The following is a 27,253-nucleotide window of genomic DNA, read 5'->3' on the forward strand; positions in this document are numbered from 1 at the left end:
ACATGAAAAGTTACAGTGTTTATTTATATTAATATTCATTGAAATACTTAACAAACCCCAAGAGGAATCTTTTTTGAGATTCATGAGTGGTTTCTGAATGATCTATATATAATAGTATAAGGGATGCTACAATCTGAAATAATCTTTTTCTTGCCCTGATCCTTCACATAACACATTGATTTAAAGTTTGAAATTATTATCAAGGTGAAATGTCAAACTAATCTTGATATGAAACAAGCTAGTAGTACTTTTAAAAATCCATTTCTAGATATTTTAATGTAATTTCTTGAAGTTCAATCTATTATTACAAACAATAAATTTCTCAATTCACATAAAATAATTATAAGAAGCTTTAATTTGAATACTTATTCATAGTAACAAAAGGGCACTTTCAATTCAATCTCATCATACAAACTTCTCTTTCGTATTATCAAATCACATTAATTGATCAACCTACAAATAAATATAATAATAATAAACAACTTCTATCATATTCGCATCAATGGTCACTTTAGTTCTATGTTGTGTAGCCTTTAGAAAAGTTTCCTTGGAAATTTTTGCAGTCTTTCCCTTATTGGCACTAGTTCAGTTCTGTATAGTGTGTTTATATTCAAAAATTGGTCTGCAGAAGATTTTGTATATTTTTGTAGCTGTTGATATAATAATACCAAATTTCATCTACAAAGAAAGCTCAATTAAAGACGAATTTTGGAAAATTCTATATATATACTGTTTCATTCCACTCCGCAATTAAAATGGGAAACAACAGAAAATGTAAATTTTGTTGTTGTTTGGAACAAAATAACATCAACGTCAAAATCGTATTTGAAGGGAATTCTCGACATTCTCGCGCATGACAGTTACTTTTCATTTAGGATCTTTGGGAGTACCCGTAACTCATGAGCTTCGGGTCCAAATATTTGGTCCGTTTTAGCTTATCCTCAAAATCGTATTTGAGGTTGAAGGGAATTCTCGCGCATGACAGTTACTTTTCATTTAGGATCTTTGGGAGTACCTGTAACTCGTGAGCTTCGGGTCCAAATATTTGGTCCGTTTTAGCGTATCCTATAGAGCCTGTTGGGTCAACGTCAAAATCATATGATCAAAACATTGAACTCACATTCAGATAAACCCTAATTTTTCTCTCATTCTGAATTAAACACTAAGTTAATCTGATTGATTCGTGGTTATTTGCTTGATCAAATCATTTCTGTGTTCAATTTCAGTTCATTTTTGATACTTCCTTAGATTTCAAACTAACGAACTTTCTTTAAAATTCGTGGTCAAAAGTGCTGTGGAGAAATTAGAGTTGATTTTCTGTAATTATAAGTTGCGCTTAGCTTGTACCATATTGTTCTCATTATATTACATATTAATTAAATTAATAATTACATATTATTAAATTACATATTAAGTATGTAAACAAATTAATAAACGAAGAAGGTTATCTCCGAATTATTTGTGGTCTTTTTTTTTGAAGAATGTATATATCATAAGAGCCTTTTTAAAGTCTCTGCAATTTTTCTATAGGATGCACCAACCATGCTAACAGAAGTTATGATTGATTGCCATAAATTACATAAAAAATTGTTAAAAAGGGTATAGGACAATAAACACAAAATTGATCTTCAACAATTTGTTTATTGTTTGTGAATATTCAACAAATATGAAAATATTTCTTTGAACAGCATTCATACAGTTGAATTATCCATTCAAAAATACATCAATAATTGATTAGAATTTGAATGGTGAGTTTGTTCAAAAATATGAATAAGTAAAATTCAAACACATCTTGTGAGGATTTATTATAATCACAAGAAAGAAGGATTTCAGACATATTAGTACATTGAAATACAATATGAGGAGAATACCAGTCTTATTATGTTCTAAATTAAGTTTATATTGGATTACCTGACCTTACCTTAAACCTAAAAAAAGGACTTGAAATAAGCGACAGCGTTCGAGTTTTCTAATATGTATTAGATTTTATGACCAACAATGAATTGTGTTTGTATGGTAGCAGTCAGGGATAGAATAGTTTCTATTGTCGCTTACTTCGAGTCCTTTTTTTAGGTTTCAGGTAAGGTCAGGTAATCCATAATAAGACTGGTATTCCCCCCATATTGTACTTCAATGTACTAATATGTCTAAAATCCTTCAAAACCAACTAGATTAAAGTTAAATTTTGTTCCTCGGCCTTCACTGAAATATCAAATTTATCATGATCATCTCTATGATTCCAGAACTTCCCTAAATGTTTCTTGTATGGAAAATATTAATGATTTTAACAATAACATTAATAATATCATATTAAATTGAAATGAAATACTAATTGATCACAATTTATAATATTTTTTGTCATATCTCCACCTACAACCTCCAAATGAGCTGAAAATGAAGTACCAGAGACCTGTGATAATTAAAGTGAATTACTAAATGAGCACTATAACGGAGGTAGATAGATTAATCCACCTTTTTTTTTATGTTTCATGTATGTGTAGAAATTTGAATATTGAAATGTATCAATTCAGTCGTTCATCACATAGAAGGTATAAATAGGTATTTTTTTTCAGTTAGGTATAGTGTAAATCTCCTAATATAATGAATATTATGTATTGATTTTTATAAATAATTACTATTTTAAGCAAATATGTAAATTGCCTTAGATAAATAAATCTTTTGAATGATATTCTTTCTTTAACATAAGAAAATTGATATTTATTTTCCTATTAAAATTCTCCACTTCAATTTCCCAATTTTTTTGGAAGTTCATGTTTTGAGCTGAACTGAATAATAATAGGTTTATTTTTCACTATTACACCATTTATACATTTCAGAGCTTCCGCTGCTAATTGACAATTTTCCATTTCTATAAAAGCTTGTCCTTTCATCCTTCCTTTCATTACATTTATAGCTTTTGTTTGGAAATGAAATGAATTGAAAAGTTGTTCTAAATTATTAACAGTTAGAGAGTTAGCATTTTTCACATATAAAATTTTAGATGGAGAGCCAGATGTATATTGAGAAAATTTAGGGATATCCTTTATTTCTTCTACACTTAATTTTTTATTTTTTCTATAGTCAATTAACTCTTCAAGTTTTGAAATCCTCCCATTTTTTATTGTATAACGATTTCCATTATCCTGTGTTTTGGAAGTGTTTGGTTCTGAGTTGAACTCACTAGAATTTGGAAGGTTATTTACCTTACTGCAACCGATATTTTCATTTCTATTGATACTCAATTGAATATCTTCATACTTTAAATCCCATTTCGAATTTTTGATTTGAGGTAACTCAGTAGAAACAGAAGAATTTTCTGATGATAATGGAAGATAATCTATTCCATCAAACATTGTTAGATTATTGTCTATGTGCTCAATTCGTGAAACCAAAGGAGATTCAAGAATTGATCTTTTCGATGATAATGCTAGAGAATCTACTCTTTTGGCCATTGCTCTTAATCTCTTTTGTACTTTTTTTTGCAATTTTGATATGTTTATATTTTCATGTAATTCAACATTCAGAGTGTTCATAACATTTTTTTCTATTTCTTTTATTGGCTTAATTTCATCTTGAATATCATTAAGTTTCTTGTCATTACTCAGGGCAAATTTCAGCAAATTCGTTTGAATGCTATTTGGCTTCATAGAAAGCATACATTCTGTCTGAAGTCTACCCACACTACTAACAGATGAATTTTGAATATTTTTCATAATCTTATAATTATGTAGAACTTCTTTTATAACAAACAGTCTTTTTTCTATCGATTTATAATCCAAGTTTTTATGTTTGAGTTTTAGAAATTGAATACCTTTTTTTCCATTAAAAAAAAACTGAGCATCTTCTTCACTCAAACCAGCAATCCTAAAGTCTTCTGATGTCTGTACATATTGAGAAGTTTCCTTGAGCTTATTCAAGGAATTAATTCCAGATACATATTTATCAATAGATTTATATTCTGTTGAAGAAATAAATGTCTTACATTTCTTTAGTTCTGCCTGTAAATCACTTTGTCTGGAAAGTTGTTTTTCAAGAAGACTTTTCAATAATAAATCTCCATCACTCGTCAATTTCATAGTAGGCTCCAATTCATCATCCAAAATTTTTCTTTTTCGACTCATTTTGGAAATATAAAGCAGTGGAATGTAGTAGTAAATTTCATTCATAGACCTCTTCCTCAATTTGACCATATTCACCGTCGCCATATTGTTATGCGACAATACCAACTACCCAGTGTTCCCAACGAAGAAATATTGAGTTTACTAGAAAAATTCCACAATATAAAGTTTATAAGTGAAGTTTATGTGTACCTTTTCTGGCTGCTACGCCAGATAGGCTTGTTTGGGACTACATTGTGCAAAAATTTCACCTTTTGGATAAAAAGATTAGTGAAAGGTGGTTTTCTGAACAAATTAATTGTGGCCGAGTCATAGACCTAATATCAAATGGACAGGCCCTTAGAGAGAAATTCTGGCATGCCGCATATGAAAGAGAGAGATGGAGCTAGATGAGTCAACGTCAAAATCATATGATCAAAACATTGAACTCACATTCAGAAAATCGCTAATTTTTCTCTCATTCTGAATTGAACACATAGTTAATCTGATTGATTCGATTTGTAAAAGTGTTGAACATTCTAATAAAAGGAATTAGCGGTAAGTATTCCGTGAAATCTTTATCGGATTTCAATAAGTTCATGAAACTTATTGAAAGGCCGATTTCATCTTGAAAATTAATCGAAAGCTCATGTTTTTCTAGAATCCATCTGCTATTGCGAAATTCAAAGCACCAAAAGAACTAATTTTCAAATAAAATGCCTCACACCCGTGCAGCCTTCAATTGTACAGCGAGCTTAGAAAAAAGCCAAAAGTTGAAATTTCATTCGTAAGTATTTATTTCTTTTAATACCCTCTGAATTCATACATAAAGGAAATATCAGTTCACAGTTTTCCAAAGGATGACAAATTAAGGGAACAGTGGATGAAAGCTGAAGAAGAATTGATTTCAACCCTTTTTCCTTGTTGAAAATATGCAGCAACCGTTTGCATCAACATGATTTATTAATATTCATGGTACAAAAACTCTGAAAAAAAATGTTATTCCTTCAGTTTTCAGTTTCTCCAATTATATGCCTGAGAGATTAAATTATGGAGATAAATGTCTTGAAGATAATATTGAAGGTACATTAATATTTTATTTTTTATGGATGTGAAATATATATTTATTTTCCGTCCCTTATTTTATTCATTCATATAAATAATTATTGCAAAAGAAATTGAACAGGACCAGCCAGAGACAAAACAGCAAGAGATGGGGCAACCAGAGACGGTACAACTGTTTATAATATCAAAATCCTCTGCTGCTGTCATGGAGGATTTTCCCCCCAGATTGAATACTAAAATTAGAAACCTGGGAATGAGGATTTCCAAGAATGGAACACTAGACGAAGTAATATCTGAGAGAAACATCCAAAGAAAACCAATAATCTCAATGTTAAATAGGATATTATCGATTAAAAACATAAATGTGAATAATAAGAAAAAATTTACTCAATAGCATTAGTTAGGAGCATAACATACAGCTCTGAAGTGGACAGCAGCTGGAAAATCTGAAAGGGACATGATACCAAATGATACAATAAGACATAGAATGGAAATAAGACATGATATTATTGATCTTAAGAACACAACAGCTGGTTTGGTACAAACAAGTCCATAAATACTTATGATACTAGGTGTGATTTAAACAATAATAATGTAAGTTCAATTCAAGAAAAACCAAATATGAAGATCAAATAGTTTGAAATTTTCAGTTTTTTAGATTGCCATACTAAATGAGGAACATATTCTGTGCCGTGGCTTAAAAATTCATCTTTAGAGAAGCTCATTCACTGAAAGGCTGAAAATGGGTATCTTAAATTGTTATTTAGTTGAAAATTACTTTTAACATATGTGAACAACAATATATAACGTTATAATATGTATTTTTCAGGAAAAATGAATGTATCATAACTGATCCTTGGAGAGATAAGGAGAAGAAGATCCATAAATTTCAAGATTTGGAGGAGTTTAGAACTAAGAAGAGGAAGAGCTCAATTCTGATATTTTTCAATATCCTGGATATTAAATGATTGGAAGAGTGAATATCCTCCTTAGTGGAGAGTAAGAAATCCGACTGCGAATATGTTCTTCCTCATGCGCTGATAGGCTAGAGTCGGACCATTTTTTAAATTATTTATTGTAATAATGTATTTTGAACAGCAATAAAAACTTAATGAATACAATTCTTCATAAACTCTCTTTTTTTAATTGCCTGTGATATCTGGAAACAATTTTTTGAAAGATTTTACTATTATCAAATTGATAAGTGACTTGAACTAAACTAGTTGGAAGTAATACAAAATTGAAGAATGAAATGTAATAGACATAACTGATTGTATTTAAACGATAAAATTGTTTGTAAAAATGATTTTTCATTCTACCATCAATAATATTTGTACTTAGAATTTTGGTTGTCGAAAGCCAAAGTAATAAAATAGAACAACACAAATAGGTGATTACTAAGCAGTATACTTTCATTTTGAATCTTTAAATGGTTATATTTAAGAATTAGTCTATATTGAATTTTGAATTGATTATTCCAACCAAACATTTGAAAGAATGATCATCTTCACTCAATAATAACATAATATAACGATTTTCACTTGATAAAAATATATAAAAATTATTCTCATTTGAAGTTGCGATATAATAAAAAATATATTTTTTCGGCAACCGTCCGGGAAGTGCTCACTTCTCGGACACTTTTTCTCTGAGAAAGTAGCATTTCCCGGCCTAGTCCGGAAAGTACGTACTTCCCGGACTAGGCCGGACAAGAATCATAGAATCCATAGCAACCGAGATAACGGCTGACAGTTCATATGAAATTAGTTGTCAAAAATTTGTATGTTTTTTATCACAATCGCAATAAAATATGGAAAGCAGCAGCGATAGTGTTATTTCACATGGTTGCCGAAAAAATATTGTACGCAACACGCCCGAAAATGGTTTTTTTGGACTCACAGACTTCCAGGACTCGCTTACGCTCGTCCTGGAATTTTGTCTATTCGTCCAAAAAAACCCTATTTTCCGGACTTGTTACGTAAATTACTATTTTCTACTATCTTAATAGAAAACTTCATTCTCGACCCTAAAGAAGGAAGGAAAAATGTTTTCCTCCCGGCAGGAGTAGAAGTACCATTTTCCTCCCTGACTGATGAAAATGACGACCTTAAAAGTAGTAGAAGAGACTATATACATACCTAAGGAAAAAATGCTTTCCTTTCTTGGTATATAAATAATAAAAATATTATTTATTATAGCTTTTTCCATAAATTCTCAAACAAAAATTAAACTTTTGATAGTCGAAAATAGATTAATATAAGAAAGATTTCAAGCAATTCTAACCCTCGTTTACATTGCTAGAATTCCAATATATCAAAATAACAATGAGTTTCATTCAGAATAAAAGAAAAATTCAAGATTTTCCAAACGTAAGTCCAATGTTTTGGTCATATGATTTTGACATTGACTCATCTAGCTGCATCTCTCTCTTTCATATTCAGCCTGACGCGAACTCTTCGTGAAAGTCTTGTTAGGGCCTGTCCATGTGATATAAGGTCTATGGGCCGAGTTTATAAATGAATGCTTCGCTCCATTTTTGGAAATAGCCAGTGGAAGAATAGTCTTTATGGCTGATAGTATTTTTGATATTAGCGGTATTTTTGTAGTAAACTCAATATTTCTCCGTTGGGAACACTGGGTAGTTGGTATTGTCGCATAACAATATGGCGACGGTGAATATGGTCAAACATGTTGCGCGTTCGGCAATAGCATCCAAGAGCGGACGGATTTTTTAGTCACGTGACCACAGATATGTCGGATTTTACAGATTAATCTGTAATAAACGTACGGTACAGAGCTTCCTGAGCTTCAGCTGTTATGTCAGTTCTTTGATATATGCATGTGGCGCCCTTCGTGGCTAAATGAAAAGAAATCATTGGTAAAACATAATCAATAATCATAATATACACTTTTACTGTCTTGCCTGCTGAAGAGGCGTTAGAAATTTATCCTTTTTTTTTAACTATACTAAGAAGTTTTGAGTTGATTTTGTTTTCAATATTGAAAAATACGGAAAAATTCTGAAGGTATGGACTTTAATATTATTAATTATTTACTGCAAGAAATTCACAAATTCATTGCTATGTAGTTGGTTGCCACAATTCATATTACAATAAGAAAAAGAAGCTCGAGAAAGAAGGAAAGATATGGATTATTAGTGTGAGAAGAGTTTGATAAGAATATTTGAGAAATTATAGCAAATGTCTCTCATCTAAAACTTATTGTAGTACTGATCATACTTTGAGAGAAATGGCAACCTGAAGTATTCCATAAAATATGCAGTGCTCATTTTGTGTGAAACGTGAGGAATAATGGTCATGAGAGAACTTCATTTAACCCAAAGATTTGTAGAGGTTAGTTTAAATTATGTTACGTTTATCTAATCTCATTCTACTCATTTCAGAAGTATAAAAAACGGATACCTAATTCCTCTACAAAAACGAAAAGATATAAAAGAAAAATGGTCTGATCTAGTAGAAAGTATATTTCCAAGGAGGAATCACTTCTAAAATCTCCATTCGTTTTATGAAGACAAAAATGTTTCAATGGAAGTTTAAGAAAGAAAAAAGGAATTTTCATGTCAAATTGATCCAAGTGATTTGGAAGATGATATCTTTTTATTTTCATCAGTAATTTAATGGACTATGGTGCCAAGGGAATGTGTGATGGGATAACTTACTGCCATAGGATAAATAAATGATATGTAAAATCAATGCAGTATTTGATAATAATAATAATTTATTTGCACATAAGAAATCCATAAAAACATACGCCATCAAAAGTTTACATGGCTTGTCAATCAAAAAATCTTAAACTATAAATGAATAGTATTAATAGTCATTGTAATGAAAAAATAAATATGTTTGTAGTTACAAAACATCAAATAATATTTACTGTCATGTCCATAAGAAAACTACGTTTGGTGATTTACAGGTTTATTCGATATACAATTTCTCAATCTCGACTACTAACATAAAATCTTTCCGAATACTGAACTTATGTTAGTAGTCGAGATTGAGAAATTGTATATCGAATAAACCTGTAAATCACCAAACGTAGTTTTCTTATGGACATGACAGTAAATATTATTTGATGTTTTGTAACTACAAACATATTTATTTTTTCATTACAATGTGGAAACCTAGATACTTAATCAATCATGCGCACACAATATATTACAATCTCCCCCATTTAAATAAGTATAATTTGATTTAATCAGAAATTACAATTATATCTTAATCTAAGAATTCATATATTTTAATTTTTTGAATTTTATAATTTTTTTTTTGTTTTTCTGTTATTTTTAAAAATTCACAAATACGATCAAAATCAATTTAACAATATGAGTCCAATATAATAATTTACAATCATAAATTTTATTTTCATTTTTTATTATGTAATATAGAAACAATTAATTAATAGACTTATTATTATACAATATTTAATCAATTATCATTACTATACAATTATTATGCAATATAGAATCAATTACAATATACATATAAACAGAAATTCTGGATCTTAATTTCATTTATTTAAATTTTTCAAGCGTTCAGATCTCCTTATACTTATATCATCTTTCAAGTCTTTATTTATATCATTGTCATTATTTAAAAATTTCAATATTTGATTAACATGTCTTTTTATAATTCGTCCTCCATCACATAACAAGTTAAATGTAACTGGTGATAATTTTTCAACGATTTTTGCTTGAACTCGGTGCCTCTTATTATTGTTGTAAACATCTACTAAAACCACATCTCCCAACTTGAAATCAATTTTACTTATTTTATTTTTATCTGACATATTGAATTGTTTAAAAAATGTTTCACTAACTAAATTTTCTCTTAAAAGATGAAACCTCGTTTTAATCTCCCTTTTGAAAATAATATCTGATGGTGATTTTCCCGTTGTCGAATGCTTCATTGTACGATAATCAAACAAAAATGAATTCACAGCAAAATTTAATGACTTACCCTCTCCTGTAATTTTCAAAACCTTATTTTTAAATGTACCCACAAAATTTTCTGCTGCTCCTTTAGTTGCTGGGTGGGTGGAGAATATGTGTGCCGTATACCTAACGATTTCAAAAATTCATTAAACTCTTCACTTGCAAATTGTGGACCATTGTCTGAGACTAAATGATCACATAATCCAAACCTCGAAAAAATAGAATCAAAAACTTCAATCAATTTACTAGCTGAGGTGTTATTTTTCATATTTATAGCTTCAGGCCATTTACTGTGTGCATCAACTATGACTAAAAACATATTTCCTTGAATAGGTCCTAAAAAATCAGTGTGTAACCTGGACCATGGGTTAGATGGAAATGGCCATTGAAAAGTACTGATTTTGTTATTTTGTTTTCTATTTTTCACACATAACTCACAACTATTTGCTAATTTTTCTATATCATCGTCCAAACCCGGCCACCAAAAAAACGAACGAGCTACTTGTTTCATTCTAACAATACCAAAATGAGACTGGTGAAGTGATTTCAATAAAGTTTTTCGCAATGCTTTTGGTATTATTAGTCTAGAACCTCGAACAAGACATTCATTCTCAATACTTAATTCTGTTTTCTTATCGAAATACATTTTCTCTTCCAAAGAAATATCATTTGAATTTTCTAACCATCCAAACATTAACTTTCTTTTCACATCACATAAAACCTTATCTTTTTTTGTTTCTTGCTTAATCAAATTTAAATCAATCAAATTACTTTCATTTTCAATAAAGTTTATAACATCTAATTCAGAATCAAACACAGCCATCTTATCTCGTACTGCTAACCTGGAAAGCGCATCACAATTACTGTTTTTAGATGATGAAATCAATTCAATCATGTATTTGAAACCCGATAAAAAATATATCCATCTTAACAACCTATTCTGAATTGTAACATTCAATTTCTTCGAATTACCAAATATATACTTTAAAGGTTGATTATCAGTTTTAAGAATAATTTCATTACCAACAATATAATGATAAAATTTTCTAAACCCGAAAATTATAGCTGCTGCCTCTTTATCTAGAATAGATCGATGTAACTCATTATGAGGTATTAATTTAGAAGCAAAGGCAATTGGTCTCTCTGTACCGTCTGAAAATCTGTGAGACAAAATAGCTGACAACCCTGAGTAACTTGCGTCTGTAGCCAAAACTAAAGTAATATCTTACTGATATGGAACCAAAACTTTATCCGATGCTAATTCCTTCTTTACCCAATTAACTGCTTGATCACAATTAGAATTCCAATAAAATTTGCTCGCTTTCAAAACATCGTACAATACCTTTAGTTGATCAGCTCGCTTATACAAAAATGACTCGTAAAAATTTACTAACCCTAAAAATGCTTGAAGTTCTTTTTTAGTTTTTGGAGAAGGCATATTCACAATTGAATGAATTCTACTAGGAGATGGTGATAAACCCTTTTTGTCCAATTTGAATCGTAATATCTCTATTTCAGACCTGAAAAATTCACATTTTGATTCGTTTACTTTAAGTCCTGCTTCATTTAACTTATAAAATATTTTTTCTAAATTATCGAGATGCTCTGAATCATTCTTTCCTGTGCAATAAATATTATCTATGTAAACTTCAATATTCGGAATACCTTTCAAAATATCAGTAACAATATCTTGACATTCTGCTGGGCTGGAGGCTACACCCTCTGGCAATTTTTTGTACCTAAACAAACCTTTCTGTGTGATTATTGTCAATGGATCTCTACAATCTTCAGCAACTTCAAATTGCATAAATGCATGTTTTAAATCAATTTGGGACCATTTGGTTCCAACCTGTAACGTCTGAAACACTTTTTCTTTTAAGGGTAATGGATATCTTTTAACAATTATTTGAGGATTCACTGTTAATTTAAAATTTCCGCATAAACGAACTCCTTCCCCTTTCACCACAGGAACTACTGGAGTAGCCCATTCACTCACCTCAACTTGTTCCAAATTACCTATTCTTACCAAACGATCGATTTCTGCATCTACTTTGTCTTTCAAAGCGAAAGGAACATGATAAGGTTTACATTGAATTGGTTGATAATCTTTTTTGAAAGTTAGTTTAATAGATTTACCTTTATATTTACCTGGGCTGTTATCGAACAATTGGGGATATTTTGATTTAAAATGTGAAATAATACTGTTATGATCATTCAAGCAATTCAACGCAAACTGAGGTTTAAAAGTTATCGGCCACATACCCAAGGCTTGAAGCCATTGCCTTCCTATTAAACTTTTCCCGTTACCTGCCAAAACGTAAGCTTTCAAATTTGCTTCAACCCCTTCGAAATGCACCTTAAGATCAGTCAACATACCCATTACATTCAACTTTGTTCTGTCATAGCTGGACAATGAAATATCTGCCTTGTGGATTTTCTTAGCTGCAAAATAATTAGCTACAGTTTTTTCTGAAAACACAGTCACATGTGAACCTGTATCAACTTCCAATTCTACCTGATTATTATCAATAATTAATTTCATACTATGAGGTTCTACCACAATATTGTTTACCTGAAATTCAGTAAAATTGTTTTGCTGCATATAATAAAAATTTAAATCAGAACTATCCAAATCTTCATTTTCGAATAAGTTGTCATTGACTAAATTAATTCCGTTTTGTTTTTTTAGACATGCTCTATCAATATGACCTTTTACATTACAATAATTACAAGTTTTCCACCTAAGTTTACAGTCGAAATGATTAAATCCACCACAACAATAACATTTATTATTATTACGCGTTTTTGAGGTTATATGTACCTGAGAATTGTTTGACACATTCGACCTACGGCTGCCGTTTCTGTCTTCTCGTCTGTAGTTACTGCTCCTGTTATCGTGTTGTCTTTGTCTATTGTCTCTGATGAGTTTCTGGCTCTGGTCTTTGGAAGTGGAAGCCGCGGCTGCGTTGTTTGGTTGCGAAGATTTGAATTTTCCTTCTGCGTTTCCGCTTCCCCTTCCTCTGTATTGTTGATGATTGGAATATTTTGAACCAGCCTTATTCATGTAAAAAATTGTATCTTCAGACACAGCATCTGCGGGCTTCATTGATAAGGAATTTTTTATAGCTGCTTCTCGATCCTCCGCTATCTTCACTGCACTTTGAAATGTTAGATTTTCTTGACGAAATAATTCCACTTTTGTTTCGTGATTTATAAGTCCAAATACAAATTGATCACGAAGAGCAATATCAAGGTCCTTGAAATTACAATAAAAAGATCTTTCTTTCAATTTTGTAAGGAATGCGTGTATCGATTCCGAAGGTAATTGTTTCGTGGCGTAGAATTTATTTCTTTCGGAAATTTCTGAAGGCTTTGGATGAAGATGAGAGTTCATGATATTAACTAAATCAGAGTAGGAAAGATCTTTGGCCTTTTTTGGTGAAGTTAAATTGCGAAACAACATGAAAGTCTCTTGACAAACCCTTGTTAACAGTTCTGCACTTTGTCTTTCCGGCGGAATACACTGATACTCGAAAATTAATTCTAGTCTTTCGATAAAAACTTCCCAATTGTCTTTGTTTAGGGTAAAACTTATTTTATTAAAGTCGGACATGTCGCACCGGTATAGTTCCTTCTTTGTGAAAGTTTCGTTTTTTCCACGAAGTTTTTTGACGAGCGTTTTTCGAAGGTTATCAACACTATCAGTTTCACTCACAGTAACGTTATACGTTTTTAGTTTTTCAATTAGTTCTTGTTTATTAAGTTCGTACACCCAGCTCACTCTCACTTCACTGGATGGACTTCTTCCTCTGGAACTAGGTTGAGAACTTGCAGCACCATCTGCGTCCGACATACTCTTTAAAATTCATAAGCCGGAATAAGCAATCCAACAATTTTTACCATAATCCTCGTCGCCAGATTATTGTCATGTCCATAAGAAAACTACGTTTGGTGATTTACAGGTTTATTCGATATACAATTTCTCAATCTCGACTACTAACATAAAATCTTTCCGAATACTGAACTTATAAACGCATGTGGAAACCTAGATACTTAATCAATCATGCGCACACAATATATTACATTTACAAAATGATTCCTAAAAAAATCACTCAACCTGTATATTGTATGATCCAATAGCAAATCCTTTACTCTCTTACTAATAACAACTGGACTCAAATATATATAATATATATAATCTGGAAGTTATAACATGTATAACTTCAGACATGTATGATTCGGAACTTTTCTTATTCTGGATGGTCTTATTACAGTACAATTAAGGCTTGGAAAAATATCTTTCTAATTGAAAAATTTAAACTTTCATGCTACACAAAGTGTAAAACATATTTTTAAAATAAATCATTACAAGTTTTAAGACTTATTTTTTGTGAATTCTTCATCAAATGGCTCACTAACAGTTTTGAGCGTCTTATCACCAGATGAGAACACTATAGAGTCGCAATTTTTCAAATTCATAATTGCCATACTTAATCAGACTCTAGCATAATGTTTATTCATTCTTTCAAATTAGCTGGCTTTTCCTCTTCTCAAATATTGGCAATGGTGCTCAGTATTTTCAGCAGAAATAATTTGACCTGAAATTATAAACAATTATAAAAATAATCTCTATAACTTACTAGAAACTTACCAATGAATAGACATTTGATTTCCAATAATTTCTTGAAAATAACACCATTCAGAAAAGCAACAAGCCTTGGGTCTGACTGACAAACTTCAAGTCCTTTTCCTGAATATGGTATTTTTTCTCTGAAACTTTCGTATGATAATAAACTATTAGCTGACACAAATATAGATATAGTACCTTGAATACACTGATCTGGCTTCATATTCCCAATCAATTCCATGCTGGGTATTATTATTATTACCAAACAAGACATTTATAAAATACTTCTGGGACACTGATGTCCCAGTCGATACCCTTGAAGGAGTAAATTTCTTCTGCTTCATCTATTACATAATTTCGATATGATAAGGTGGAAAATTCACTGAAGTCTGTCTCATTTATTTAGAAGTAATGAAACCAGTCCGCTTCATATATTGTAAACATGGTCAGCTTTTTTCTTCATATCCCTAGCTTGAATGTCCATCGCTCTTCTGAATAAACTGAACGCTTTATATAATTAATTACTAATGATATTGTCCAAAGTCACCACCAGATATCTCATTCCAAAAATATACACACAGCCTATTCATTTGTTATCTGCATTCCATACCCATAATTTTATTTAAAATCCAATTATAGAAGTATAACAAGTTAGGTATTGAAATTTTTCAATACAAACTACGACGAAATGTTAATTTTTATAAACAAACAAGCATTATAGACAGATAAAATCTAATAATTCATAGACAAAGATAAACTCTGTGGATAAAATCGTTTTGCTAGGTCGAAAACGTCCGACGAAAAAGATTGACATCCGATTGCTCAGATATCTTTGCCGAACGCTTCAGATGTGTATTCCCCTCAATCTGGATGTAATAAATAGGGATGGGAATACCGGTTACTCACCAGTCGCGTTACATTCGCGACCGCTCCAGAAAAATACCGCTCCAAAATACCCCGATTTTGTAACTGTGGTTACAGGTAACAAAACCGTAGGCGATTGCAACTAAGTTGAGTCCCAGCGACGGAGGAATGAAGGAAACGAGACCGTTGGGATACCTAGACTAATTGAGGACTGTCCTGTTGAATGATAATTCATTGTTCATTGAGTTTCTACGTAATTCTAGATCTAGAAGGACGTATGCAAGCATAACAAAGTCATAAAACCATAAAAAAATTTTGGTGGCTCAGAATAACAACAAAGGTTAGAATCTTCGAAGGGCACCTCATTAAAAGCAGATGATGTAAACTCCAGTGGAAATATACCATCATCGGGTAATCTAGGTATTACGTGAAAGAAATTATATCTATATGTGCATCTGGAATTTCATTGTCAAATTGACTGAATATTATAAATTGATATATACTCATTTCACATATATATCTAGAATCGATTTTTTGTTTACCGTTATTTTACAGAGAATTTTTAAGTATATTTGCATTTACGATTGATTCAATTGAGAATAAGGTTCAATAATATACATTTGCTGCAACCAATTTTTATCAAAGAAATTATCAAAAAATATTCAAAAAAAACATCGAAAATATTGAAAATCATGAATCGAATTGTTTAGTTCTAATTTTGGTAGATACCATAGAAAAAAAAAATTCCATTAGACACTAAAAACACAATGGCAGAAACGAGTTTTAAGAAGTTACAGGTAAAAGAATTTCTTTTCATTGAACATGGCGCAAATGAATGTAAAAAATTTTAAAAGCATTGACAGCAGGAGTTTTTGAGCGATCATAATTTAGTTTTTGTAAAAGGCACTGGCGTACTATTTTTTTTCACAAATATGAAAGTCAATGCCAGTACGCACAACACTGTAGTTGCTGAAGACGTGGTATTCAACGTGAAACCTTAATGAGGTATCCATATTTATCAAACCTCGTTCAACTATCCCAAACCGTTTCGATGTTATTATTCCGGTATTAGTCCGGTGCCGGTACGCCGTAACTATCGTTACTTTGGGACCGGTTACTTTACGTTTGTGGAACGCGCGATAACGTTACTCAAAAATACCGTTCCAAAATCGCGGTTACTGAAATACCGTCCCATCCCTAGTAATAAACGAACGGTTCAGACAAGTCCGAGCGGTCCGAGGTAATTAGCGATTCAAGTTCATCCCCAAGCCACCTATCGGAAGAAACTGTAATATCGGCTTAAGGTACGGTAGGAGTGAAAGCTTTGACGGCGTGCATTTCTGCAGGTTAAATTTTTATATTATAGTGTTCGAGGAGTTATAATATATATGAAAGTTTGTGAAGAGTCTGATTTTCATACACAAAGTAAGTTGTAAAAATATCAGTATCAATGGAGCTCCATGTGTAGTAATATTTTTCAATATTCAGGTAAGGAGCTGAGACACGCAGATTTGTGTTTGAGACCGAGAAAAACTAATTTGAGACGCCGAAATTTGAAAAGAAATGCAGTCCCAACAAAAAACCTTCCTACAGGTACTCATGAGAACATAAAGAAGAAAGAAAGACGGAATTTAACTAGATATGATCCTGTACAACAACCAATTGTAATTATATAATGATCCTTTTAAATGAAAATAAATCTAATATTTACAAAATTTTCAGTTGAAATCTGACTGTGAAGTAATGACACAAAATCAAGATGAAAATGAACTTCATGCTCAGGTATTGAGATATTCTAGTTGAATCAAATGATGATATTGAAATTTCAGGAAATGATTCACAGGCCTGATGAATTGTTGGCTGCTGAAGCTCTATGTGCTTTTATCAATAAGGACAATTCGTGACAATATTACTACAAATACAAATCAAAAGCTTAACAGCTTGACAGGGTTGAATTCTTTCGAAATGCTGAAAACTATTGAAATTTTAGTATTAAGAATGAAAAGAGAAAATTTTGTTTCATCCCTCAATATTAGGGAAAAAATACATTTACAAAACTAAAGAATGACACGAGCTATGTTGTATTGTCTTTACTCTTTGGAAACATCAGTTCCCAAAGTATAAAAGAAATTTTTTATGACATGCTGCAGGATTGATCAGTTTTGTCAGTGAAGCTTATGGTGGAAGAGCATCTGACAAAATAATTTTTGAGCAGAGTGGTCTCATATCCTCCCTGAAGCCTAATGAGGATGCCATTATGGTGGATCGAAGTTTTCTAATTGATGAAATTTTTCCGGAAAACGGAATAAAACTGATTCGCCCACCATTCATGCGAAACAGAAAACAAATGTCTGTTCAGGAGGTTGAACAAAATATATTCATAGCTAGAGCAAGAGTCCATATCAAACGTGTGAACCAGAAAATAAAAATTTTGAGTAATGTTTTACCGTGGAACCTGGTTCCTTGAATAGAAGAAATAATGATTATATGTTGTGCGATTGTAAACCTGTCCAGCCCCATTTTTTCTGAAGATCATTTCTGAATATTTTTGTATTTTGCCTTTATTTCGAGTAGCAATATAGATGTTGAATCTAAATCTTCTGTGTAGCGAAACAGTTGTTATTTATATACATATATATATATATATATATATATATATATACAGGGTGGCCACTTTTTCAATGGGATTGTATTGGTAACTTTTAAACCATAAGAGTTAGAAGGTCGGTCAAATGGAGAAAAAGTTGCATGCATAGAAGCATTATCAAGCAGTTCAAACAAATCGAGATTATCAGGGCCGGATTTCGAGATATCATAAGAAAAGTAAATTATGTCATTTTGATTTTTCTTTTTTTCCCACTTCATTTCAAATATTATCAAAAAATGTTACAGGAACTTTTTATTCGACAGTACCTAAATTATCCTCAATTTGACGTAACCAGATTTCGTATCCAACGTTTCGTACTCTCTGGGCCACCCTCAACCCCATTTTTTTCAATACGGACCTGCATATTTTATGACATTTTTCGAAATAACTTTTAACGCTGAATTCAACGATATATCATACTATGTCATTCAAAGTAGATTTTCAGGTGATTTTGACCCTTATCCAATTTTCTTCGGGTCGGATCTGTATTACCTTCATTTAGTTTAATTAACAACATGCAATATGCAATAAATTTCGATAAGAAAATCAACTTACCCATCTTGAACTAAATGGAACATATTAGAATCAAAGCAAGAAGCCAGTATACTGGTTTCTTGGTTCTTCTTTTATAATAATCATTTGAAAATTTCAATTCATAATAATTAAACGAAAGTATCATTTAATGAAAGAAAAATCAAATGATTATTCGAAAGTAAATGAAAATTAATGAAGTAAGTGTTCGAAAAGTCCACCATTTTGTAAAATGCACTTTACGGTTCTGGAACCCATACTTCTTATACATTTGCTTGTTTGGTCTTCTTGAATACCTTCCAAAACATTCTCAATTTTCTCGCGAGGTATCACTATTGTTGTATTTGTCATTTGAATCGTTGAAACAAATTGCAGAATCGAACTTTATTTTGAGATCATTACGATATAATTTTTGCAAGGCTTGGTATTCAAATTTAAAATCATTGTATTCGCGTCTCTTGACTATTTTATTACAAGCAGTTTTTTAAAAATTCCATTCACTGGCCACAGTCCTCGATTTTTTTTCTGGGTTCGATTGAATTTGGGTCAGAACATTGATATCGTTAATTGACTTGTTTTTTCTTACATAAACACCATTAAATTTGGATAAGGGTCAAAATCACCTGAAAATCAACTTTGAATGACATTGTATGATATATCGTTGAATTCAGCTATTTCGAAAAATGTCATAAAATATGCAGGTCCGTATTGAAAAAAATGAGGTTGAGGGTGGCCCAGAGAGTACGAAACGTTGGATACGAAATCTGATTACGTCAAATTGAGGATAATTTACTGTCGAATAAAAAATTCCTGTGACATTTTTTGATAATATTTGAAATGAAGTGGGAAAAAAAGAAAAATCAAAATGACATAATTTACTTTTCTTATGATATCTCGAAATCCGGCCCTGATAATCTCGATTTGTTTGAACTGCTTGATAATGCTTCTATGCATGCAACTTTTTCTCCATTTGACCGACCTTCTAACTCTTATGGTTTAAAAGTTACCAATACAATCCCATTGAAAAAGTGGCCACCCTGTATATATATATATATATATATATATATATATATATATATATATATATATATATATATATAATCTGTATCCCATTTGTTACCTTTCGGTGTATGGGTTAGTTGTTATTTAAATAATAAATAAGTGGAAATAGAATAACTGTAATTTTATTTCAAAAAATATATTAATTTTTCAATTATTCATTACAAATATGGTGTAACATTTTCTCAATATATTTTTTTTGTTTGTTTTTTAGATAATGGACGATTATTCTTAAATTAGAATGAATTCACCTTCTATCACATTCCTATTATTTGGAGTTGCTTCCAAATACCGGAAATATTCAGTTAAACTGAGGAATACACTATTTTCTTTGTCCATCATATTTCTTTCTTCACAAATAACACTCAAAATATTTTTGTTTACAATATCTTACCTTTAGCCGAAAAAGCATTCTGAAGAGGGCGCTGCCTACCCTTGAATCGGGAATAACCGAACGCGCTTATGGACTGGCCCTCACGTGGCTTCTAGTCTTCTACTCGCTTCGCTCTGCGGACTATCGAAGAGAGAGAGGTGTTGTGAAGGATGGAAGTAGAAAGGCAGAAAATGCGAATTTACTGAGGGAACAGCGCATTTTAAATTTTTTTTTGGAGAAATATCGAGTTTTTCGCATTAGTTGATTATTGAGATAGCTAAATGGCTAAATGGGAATAAAGCGTTTTTATTTTTTTTAATGAGAAATATTGAGTTATTCGGATGGAAATAGTAATGAAATAGCTTGATATGGCTATGGGAATAACTCGCTTTTAATTTTTTTTTACAAAAAAATATTGAGTTATTCGGATGAGAATAGTATTGAAATAGTTGAATGAATCACATTTAAGAATTGTATGGTTCAGATTTTCATGTTATCTAAAATTTCTTTCAGAAAAAGGTGAATTTTATTGAGTGCTACCTGAAAGAAAATATTTTTTAATTTCTATTCCAGAGTTTTTAGATAGTTCAGTATATCAATAATATTATAGATAATTAAATTTATATTCGATATAATGTAGCTACAAGTGTAACTGAGCTTTAGGAAATTCAAAATTTGTGATAAGTAAAAACACAACAGAAAATTTATGAAATTTTTAAAATTTTATCTTCTGAAAAAATAGCACAAATATTTTTAGAAATAGACTGAGGAAATAAAATAGTGAGTGTTATTGGGAATGAAAGTACATATTTTTCCTATCAAAGGACCGAATCCGATACCTAAACAGTGATCACGTCACGCTTTAATTTCACTGATATCATAAAGGAACAGGAACGTTCACGTTTCACAACGCTAAGCACGGACCGTGCTTGTTATTATTATTTGTATGAATCACCCAAACCTTAGCTCTTTTGTCATTCTGTTAATTCTTTAGAGGTAACAGATTTGTGGAATATGGATATGAATAATTTTGGACATCGAAAAATAAATAATACTTACACATACAATAATTCACATGTGAATATATATCGATAATATTGAGTGGCTGATACTGCATCAAATAAAATAAGAGAAAAACAGAAAAAGTAACAATCAGAAATGTACAAAAATATAGTGAAACCAGTTATTGAAAAATTAAATTTCCTAAATATATTTGATATTTTCTATTAATTTCTGAGCTAATCAAAGAATTGTGAAATCTCTAAATGAAAAGGTATGATTTTTAGGACATCGAATAATAAATAATAAGCCATATGCATATAGGTATTCAGACGTTTATTTATTTATTTGATAATAATGATGAGTTATCAACCTCCAAACAAAATACACTCATTTTATAATTGTATATATCAAAATAGTTGAGGGGCTAATACTGTAACAAAAAATGAGAGAAAAATTAAAAATTTTACAACAAAAAACAGTCCCTAAATAATCGAATTTCCTAACTATATTTGATAAATTTTTCGAGAGAAAAATACAATTATTCCTATTCATTCTCCACCAACGACATATTACAATTGACCATATTCACCGTCGCCATATTGTTTTGCGACAATACCAACTACCCAGTGTTCCCAACGGAGAAATTTTGAGTTTACTACAAAAATACCGCTAATATCAAAAATACTATCAGCCATAAAGACTATTCTTCCACTGACTATTTCCAAAAATGGAGCGAAGCATTTATTTATACACTCGGCCACAATTAATTTGTTCAGAAAACCACCTTTCACTAATCTTTTTATTTCCAAAAGGTGAAATTTTTGCACAATGTTGTCCCAAACAAGCCTATCTGGCGTAGCAGCCAGAAAAGGTACACATAAACTTCACTTATAAACTTTATATTGTGGAATTTTTCTAGTAAACTCAAAATTTCTTCGTTGGGAACACTGGGTAGTTGGTATTGTCGCATAACAATATGGCGACGGTGAATATGGTCAATTCTGTGGTTATTTCGTTCATTCTTCCACATCTTGTAGAACAAAATCGTGGGAGAATATATCAGAAACGCACAGTTTTCATGGTTATATTTTATTATTATATGTTGGTACTCCGAACTTTCCGCCACGGCTTTATCTGTCAATTGACCATATCCACCACAGAATACTCAATATTTCTCCGTTGGGAACACTGGGTAGTTGGTATTGTCGCATAACAATATGGCGACGGTGAATATGGTCAATTGAGGAAGAGAATCATTTGAGTTTTTTTATTAGTTAGCCTGTTTCGACATTCTGTTAATATTTGTCCGGCTTTCGAAAACAATCGTTCGCACGGAACTTATGTGGCTAGAGTGCAACAGTAAGTTACAAAGGTTCCGAAGCAATAAAAACATCAGGCTGGCTTCATAATTTACGATTGCACGGACGTTGATATGCCCTGAAAATATCTGTGAAATGTTCAAACAGTGATCCCGCCACGCTCTGTATTCGTTTTTCGGAACCGTGACTACCTGTGACAGTCTGATATCAGTGATTAAATCACAGTTCGTGAAATATCGCTCATCTCTATTTGAGACACTCTGTTATTTGTAATTTGAGAAGACAATTTTTTGTGTTACAAATGGTAAATTTAAATTTGAATACAAGAACCGTAATGGCAACGAAGATACAGAAGAGGAAATGTTGTGTGTAAGGATGTGAAGATGTTGTCAGCATGAGACATCGTTTTCCCAAAAACAATCCAACATTTTTCAAGATATGGATAGACAATATAAAACCCAAATATTGGGAAACATTATCTGTTCAGCAAATCTATAATAAATATTCTGTGTGTCATGCCCATTTTGAGAAGTGCTATCATCTGGTTGGAAGTTTGAGAGGCCTCACAGTTCATGCAGTTCCTACATTGGGTGTTCCAGGTAAGTTTCTTAATATATAAATTAAATTTTAAATAATTGTAGATGTTTCAAAACACATAATGCCACAAATATAACTGATCAATTCTTTTTAAGGTGTTAATAATAATAATGTTGACGAGCCAATGAACACATCATCAAATTATGAAACAGAAATGGAAATATCACAGCCTGAAGATTCAGAGGGTATTATGGAGTTCACAACACAAAATGGTGAGTATACAATATCATTCAAGATAATTTTTTATAAGTAATTTATAATGAAAAATTTAACCGTGCTTGATTTTTCTTAAGGTGTCCCCAAAGTTTTTAATGATGATTTTAATCAACCATCAACTTCCAAAAATTACATTCAACCAATACCATCAGTATCACAGCCAGAAGAATTGCCGAATTTTTTAGAACCAAGTACCCAAGAGAAGAGAAGAATTGCTTCAGGTGAGTGCAATATTTAAATATTCTTCAAGATAAATTTAAGGTATTTCTATTTTCTGAATATTTTAGGTAGAAGTACTCTTTATTTGATTAATAACATATTTGTTTTTCAGGTAAAGGAATACTTTCCACATTGAACTGCACCAGAAAAAAGCATTTGAATGCAAGGGAGCAAATTTTATACAAAATCATTTGCAACATAAGAAAAAACATGAATCAGAAGAAATACAGGATTCAAAATTACAAAGAAAGGATTAGTGTTGCACAAAAATTATTAGCAAATGCTGGGCTTCAAAATGTTTTGAGCCAAGTAAATGAAGCTACATGCAATTTCATCAGATGTCAGATTAGAAATAAAAATCAGAAACGGAATGCTAGAAGATTCACATTTGACGAAAAAGTTCTTGCTCTAGCATTATACGAAGCGAGCCCTAAAGGTTATCGTCTCTTGTATAAATTATTTTGCCTCCCTTTAAGCAGAACTTTATCAAGACTATTGGAAAAATTAACATTCAATCCAGGATTAAATGCTCACATTTTTCAGCAACTTGAACATACCGTGAGTCAAATTAAATCTCGTCAAGATAAAGTATGCGCTCTTATCTTTGATGAAATGTCATTGTCCACAAATTTGAAGTATGATCAAGTTGCTGATAAGATCATAGGAGTGGAGGATGATGGATCTGAAAGAAAGGCAAGGTTGGTTGATCATGCCAATGTATTTTTCCTCAAGGGATTATAGAGGCAATACAAGCAACCTCTTGCCTTCACTTTCAGTAAAGGTCCCATTACCAGTGTAACTTTGGAAAATTTAATCAGTTATTCAGTTCAGTTATTCAGAGAATGTTAATGATTCCGAATTTATACTTAAAATATAAATTCGGAAATTTAATCAAGCCTGGACAATATATCAACTTCTTGTTCAGGCATTCACTCAATAAATTGTTTTACATTATTCCTAGAATGTGCGATAGAAGGAATATCTCAGAATTTCTACAGAATGAACTGAAATCAAATTTTAATTTTAGAATTTTGAATTGTCCAATTCATTCACTTGATGAAATATTATGTTCAGCAATCGTGAGATGTTCTTTATTCTGGTGGTGCCAACAACATATTTTATATATTTCCATTTTATATTGACTTGGATACTTATATACATTTACTTATTATATACATATATTTTTGCTCATAAAATCAACCTTGTTATTTTCTCTCATGGATGATGAAAGTGTACATATTTGTTATTCTTTTTTGATGTATTATATAAATTTTTTTCTGTTCGTGGGAAATATATACATTATTTGAGAAATTTTGTATTTTATTTATGAATTCCTATAATGCTAATGATTTAACTAATTTGAATTTCGCGCCAAGTGCGAAATCACTATGTTGTCAAAGTAGGTATCTGTAATACACAGATAACAGAGTGCTGTAACTTAGAATATGAATATAGATAGAAGGAACGGAAAATAAACATTTGAACCCGATCCCGAATACAAGAGAGATGAAAGCTTAGACGCGCCAATCACAATTGAGCTAGCCGAATTGAAAACGTTGCCAGCTCTATTTTCAGTACGAAGGAATGAACGAAGGAGAATATCAAAATTTTTCCGACAATTCAGATTAATTGTCGAAGTGGCAACGTGCATTCGGGAATTCTGTCATTTTGTTCTGGCTTTAGACCACCTCAGTTGGCTAAATCTTCATAATTCCTTGTTTTAATTATTTTGTATTTTCATTTATAACCATTAGAAGTGATATTAGATATGCCTTGCAAGTGTTTTTTGTGTGGTTTCTCTTATATTGTAGGAGGTGAAATTAGTCTTCACAGGTGAGTTCCGTCCCATAGGCGTGCAGAATCCTGATTTTTTTTCCTTAAAGCATATATTCAGTTATAATTAAAAACAATCCAAAACTAATTGATACGACTAATTAATGTTTTTTTTAAGACTTCCATCGAATCAACTTGAACGAGAAAAATGGTTGCAGAGAATTTCTTGGAACCGACCGATGTTGGAAAAAAAAAATTTTTCTTTGCTCAAATCACTTCCCTGAGGATTGCTTTCGACTAATGATCCTATGAAAGAGGTTTATACCAGGAAGTTTTCCTTCTCCTTCTGAAATCAAATTGGAAATACCTCTGTAAGTTGTAACGAGAACTTATTTTCATAATTTTTCGTATTTATTATAATTCCATGCAATGACAATCTTCCTCAGAATATCTTCATATAATATAAAAAAAATTGTTAGACCTACTCAGAAGGGAATGGAACTATTGAAGCACAGGACTTTACAGAATCTGATTCTAAAACACAAGAGAGATTTGAGACTTCAGCTACTTTTAACTCTCCTTCAAAATGTGCATCTTCTAGCTCTAGTGACACTAAGAACCTAAGGCTTATCCAAGGAGGTTTGCCTTTGGAAATTAAATTGGAAATACCTCTGTAAGTTTTAACGAAAACTTTTTTTCATAATTTGTCATATTTCTTATAATTCCTTGCATTGAAAATCTTCCTCAGAATATTACCATATAACATAAAGCAATTTGCAGGACTTACTCAGAAGGGAATGGAAGTATTGAAGAACAAGACTCTACGGAATCTCTATATGATTCTAAAATAAAATCTCCATCAAAAAAAACAATTGAGATTTGACACTCCAATTACCAATGATCCAGAAGAAACACTGACTTTAACCTCTCCTTCAAAATGTGCATCATTTAGCTCTAGTGCCACTTCTTTCTCTGGGAAACGAAGAATATCAAAAACGTAGTAAGATATATCATAAAAGAAAACTCCATTTTAAATTCTGCTTTTCTAGGTCAAGACAGTTTTCTCAAATCCCCGCTATATTGGAGACTATTCACATCGTCATTTGGAAAACCCTATGCTGCGAGAGAAATACTTTAGGTTGTCTCCAAGAATCCTGTCCAATTTCAAGGTCAAAAATAAAATATTGTGTGTGTCCATCCTGAAGTCAAACAGCACCGAGTCAAAACTACAGTTGAGAAAAATCTTGGGGTATCTTTCCAATGCCTATCAATTTGTAGTTGATATCTATACTCAGGCTGAAAAGACATTTAGGTGGAGTTTTTAATATATTCGGTAAAAATTATTCGAACTTGTTATTCCGTCTGGTTCTTACTACATTGAACAGTGTAGATCCAAAATTGTTCAATGTTTTCAATCAGCATCTGTTTGATGATGAACCAGAGATAATCCATGGTCCTACTATAACGAAAATGATTCTGGAAACTTATTTCAATTCGAGGATTCACCACGAATTGAGAAATCGACAGAGTGCAAAATTAGATTTGAATCGGTTGAGAAGTAGATTGACAAAAACTATATTTGAAAATCAATAGAATTTTCTAATAATGTTAGAAACCAATAATTTTATTTATACTGTATTTCTGTGATAAATATATTCTGTTGTTTTATTGAACCGATAGATTTTTTTATTAATATCTGTAAACCAATTATTTATATTCTGTATTTCTGAGATAAATATATTCTGTTGTTTTTTCTAATGTCTTTTCTCTCTATTGCTACATTCATGACCTGTTTTCATATGATTGAATAATATACAGTAATATTTTCCTTATATCAAATATAAGAAGTCTTCTGGACGCATTTGTAATTTTAGTATATATTATATATATATATATATTTGCTGAGAATATTA

The 27,253-nt window shown here is 31.2% G+C and overlaps 4 protein-coding genes and 3 long non-coding RNA genes across 15 annotated transcripts; 5 read left to right on the top strand and 2 right to left on the bottom strand.

Moving 5' to 3' along the window:
- Positions 1-1,621: 1,621 nt before the first annotated feature.
- On the bottom strand, positions 1,622-4,277 carry LOC123672390 (RNA-binding protein 41-like). The gene has a single exon (XM_045606491.1). It carries the CDS (start codon positions 4,203-4,205, stop codon positions 2,745-2,747), a length of 1,461 nt encoding a protein of 486 aa, XP_045462447.1. The 5' UTR covers positions 4,206-4,277; the 3' UTR covers positions 1,622-2,744.
- A 130-nt stretch (positions 4,278-4,407) lies between these two features.
- On the top strand, positions 4,408-6,457 carry LOC123672423. Of its 4 annotated transcripts, none has more exons than XR_006746279.1 (6): positions 4,408-4,655; positions 4,759-4,884; positions 4,940-5,180; positions 5,273-5,756; positions 5,799-5,908; positions 5,992-6,457. It is a non-coding gene; the product is annotated as an uncharacterized LOC123672423 (long non-coding RNA). The 4 variants fall into 4 exon arrangements; XR_006746280.1 differs by having other exon boundaries at positions 5,821-5,908; XR_006746278.1 differs by having other exon boundaries at positions 5,284-5,756; positions 5,813-5,908.
- A 1,384-nt stretch (positions 6,458-7,841) lies between these two features.
- LOC123672429 lies at positions 7,842-8,944 on the top strand. Its single transcript, XR_006746286.1, has 3 exons — positions 7,842-8,188; positions 8,251-8,515; positions 8,566-8,944. It is a non-coding gene; the product is annotated as an uncharacterized LOC123672429 (long non-coding RNA).
- A 398-nt stretch (positions 8,945-9,342) lies between these two features.
- Positions 9,343-17,099, bottom strand: LOC123672380. Of its 4 annotated transcripts, none has more exons than XM_045606478.1 (4): positions 14,939-17,099; positions 14,765-14,889; positions 12,686-14,711; positions 11,543-12,555 (listed from the first exon to the last, which is right to left on the bottom strand). In XM_045606478.1, the coding sequence occupies exons 3-4, from the start codon at positions 13,964-13,966 to the stop codon at positions 12,499-12,501; spliced, it is 1,338 nt and encodes a 445-aa protein (XP_045462434.1). In that variant the 5' UTR covers positions 13,967-14,711; positions 14,765-14,889; positions 14,939-17,099; the 3' UTR covers positions 11,543-12,498. The 4 variants fall into 4 exon arrangements, with proteins under 4 accessions (XP_045462433.1, XP_045462432.1, XP_045462434.1 ...); XM_045606479.1 differs by having other exon boundaries at positions 12,415-12,555; positions 12,935-14,711; XM_045606477.1 differs by having other exon boundaries at positions 9,343-14,711; positions 14,765-14,883.
- LOC123672414 lies at positions 16,880-17,567 on the top strand. Its single transcript, XM_045606524.1, has 4 exons — positions 16,880-17,029; positions 17,093-17,268; positions 17,327-17,386; positions 17,434-17,567. The coding sequence occupies exons 1-4, from the start codon at positions 16,993-16,995 to the stop codon at positions 17,506-17,508; spliced, it is 348 nt and encodes a 115-aa protein (XP_045462480.1). The 5' UTR covers positions 16,880-16,992; the 3' UTR covers positions 17,509-17,567.
- A 5,227-nt stretch (positions 17,568-22,794) lies between these two features.
- On the top strand, positions 22,795-24,671 carry LOC123672401. Its single transcript, XM_045606510.1, has 4 exons — positions 22,795-23,134; positions 23,228-23,344; positions 23,426-23,569; positions 23,680-24,671. Exons 1-4 carry the CDS (start codon positions 22,930-22,932, stop codon positions 24,306-24,308), a joined length of 1,095 nt encoding a protein of 364 aa, XP_045462466.1. The 5' UTR covers positions 22,795-22,929; the 3' UTR covers positions 24,309-24,671.
- Positions 24,672-25,257: 586 nt separating this feature from the next.
- On the top strand, positions 25,258-26,637 carry LOC123672431. Of its 3 annotated transcripts, none has more exons than XR_006746290.1 (5): positions 25,258-25,400; positions 25,519-25,711; positions 25,787-26,013; positions 26,121-26,340; positions 26,390-26,637. It is a non-coding gene; the product is annotated as an uncharacterized LOC123672431 (long non-coding RNA). The 3 variants fall into 3 exon arrangements; XR_006746288.1 differs by having other exon boundaries at positions 26,121-26,337; XR_006746289.1 differs by having other exon boundaries at positions 25,820-26,013; positions 26,121-26,337.
- The last annotated feature ends 616 nt before the right edge of the window (positions 26,638-27,253 follow it).

The sequence above is a fragment of the Harmonia axyridis genome, chromosome 2 (genome assembly GCF_914767665.1).
Source record: "Harmonia axyridis chromosome 2, icHarAxyr1.1, whole genome shotgun sequence".
Lineage (NCBI taxonomy): Eukaryota > Metazoa > Arthropoda > Insecta > Coleoptera > Coccinellidae > Harmonia > Harmonia axyridis.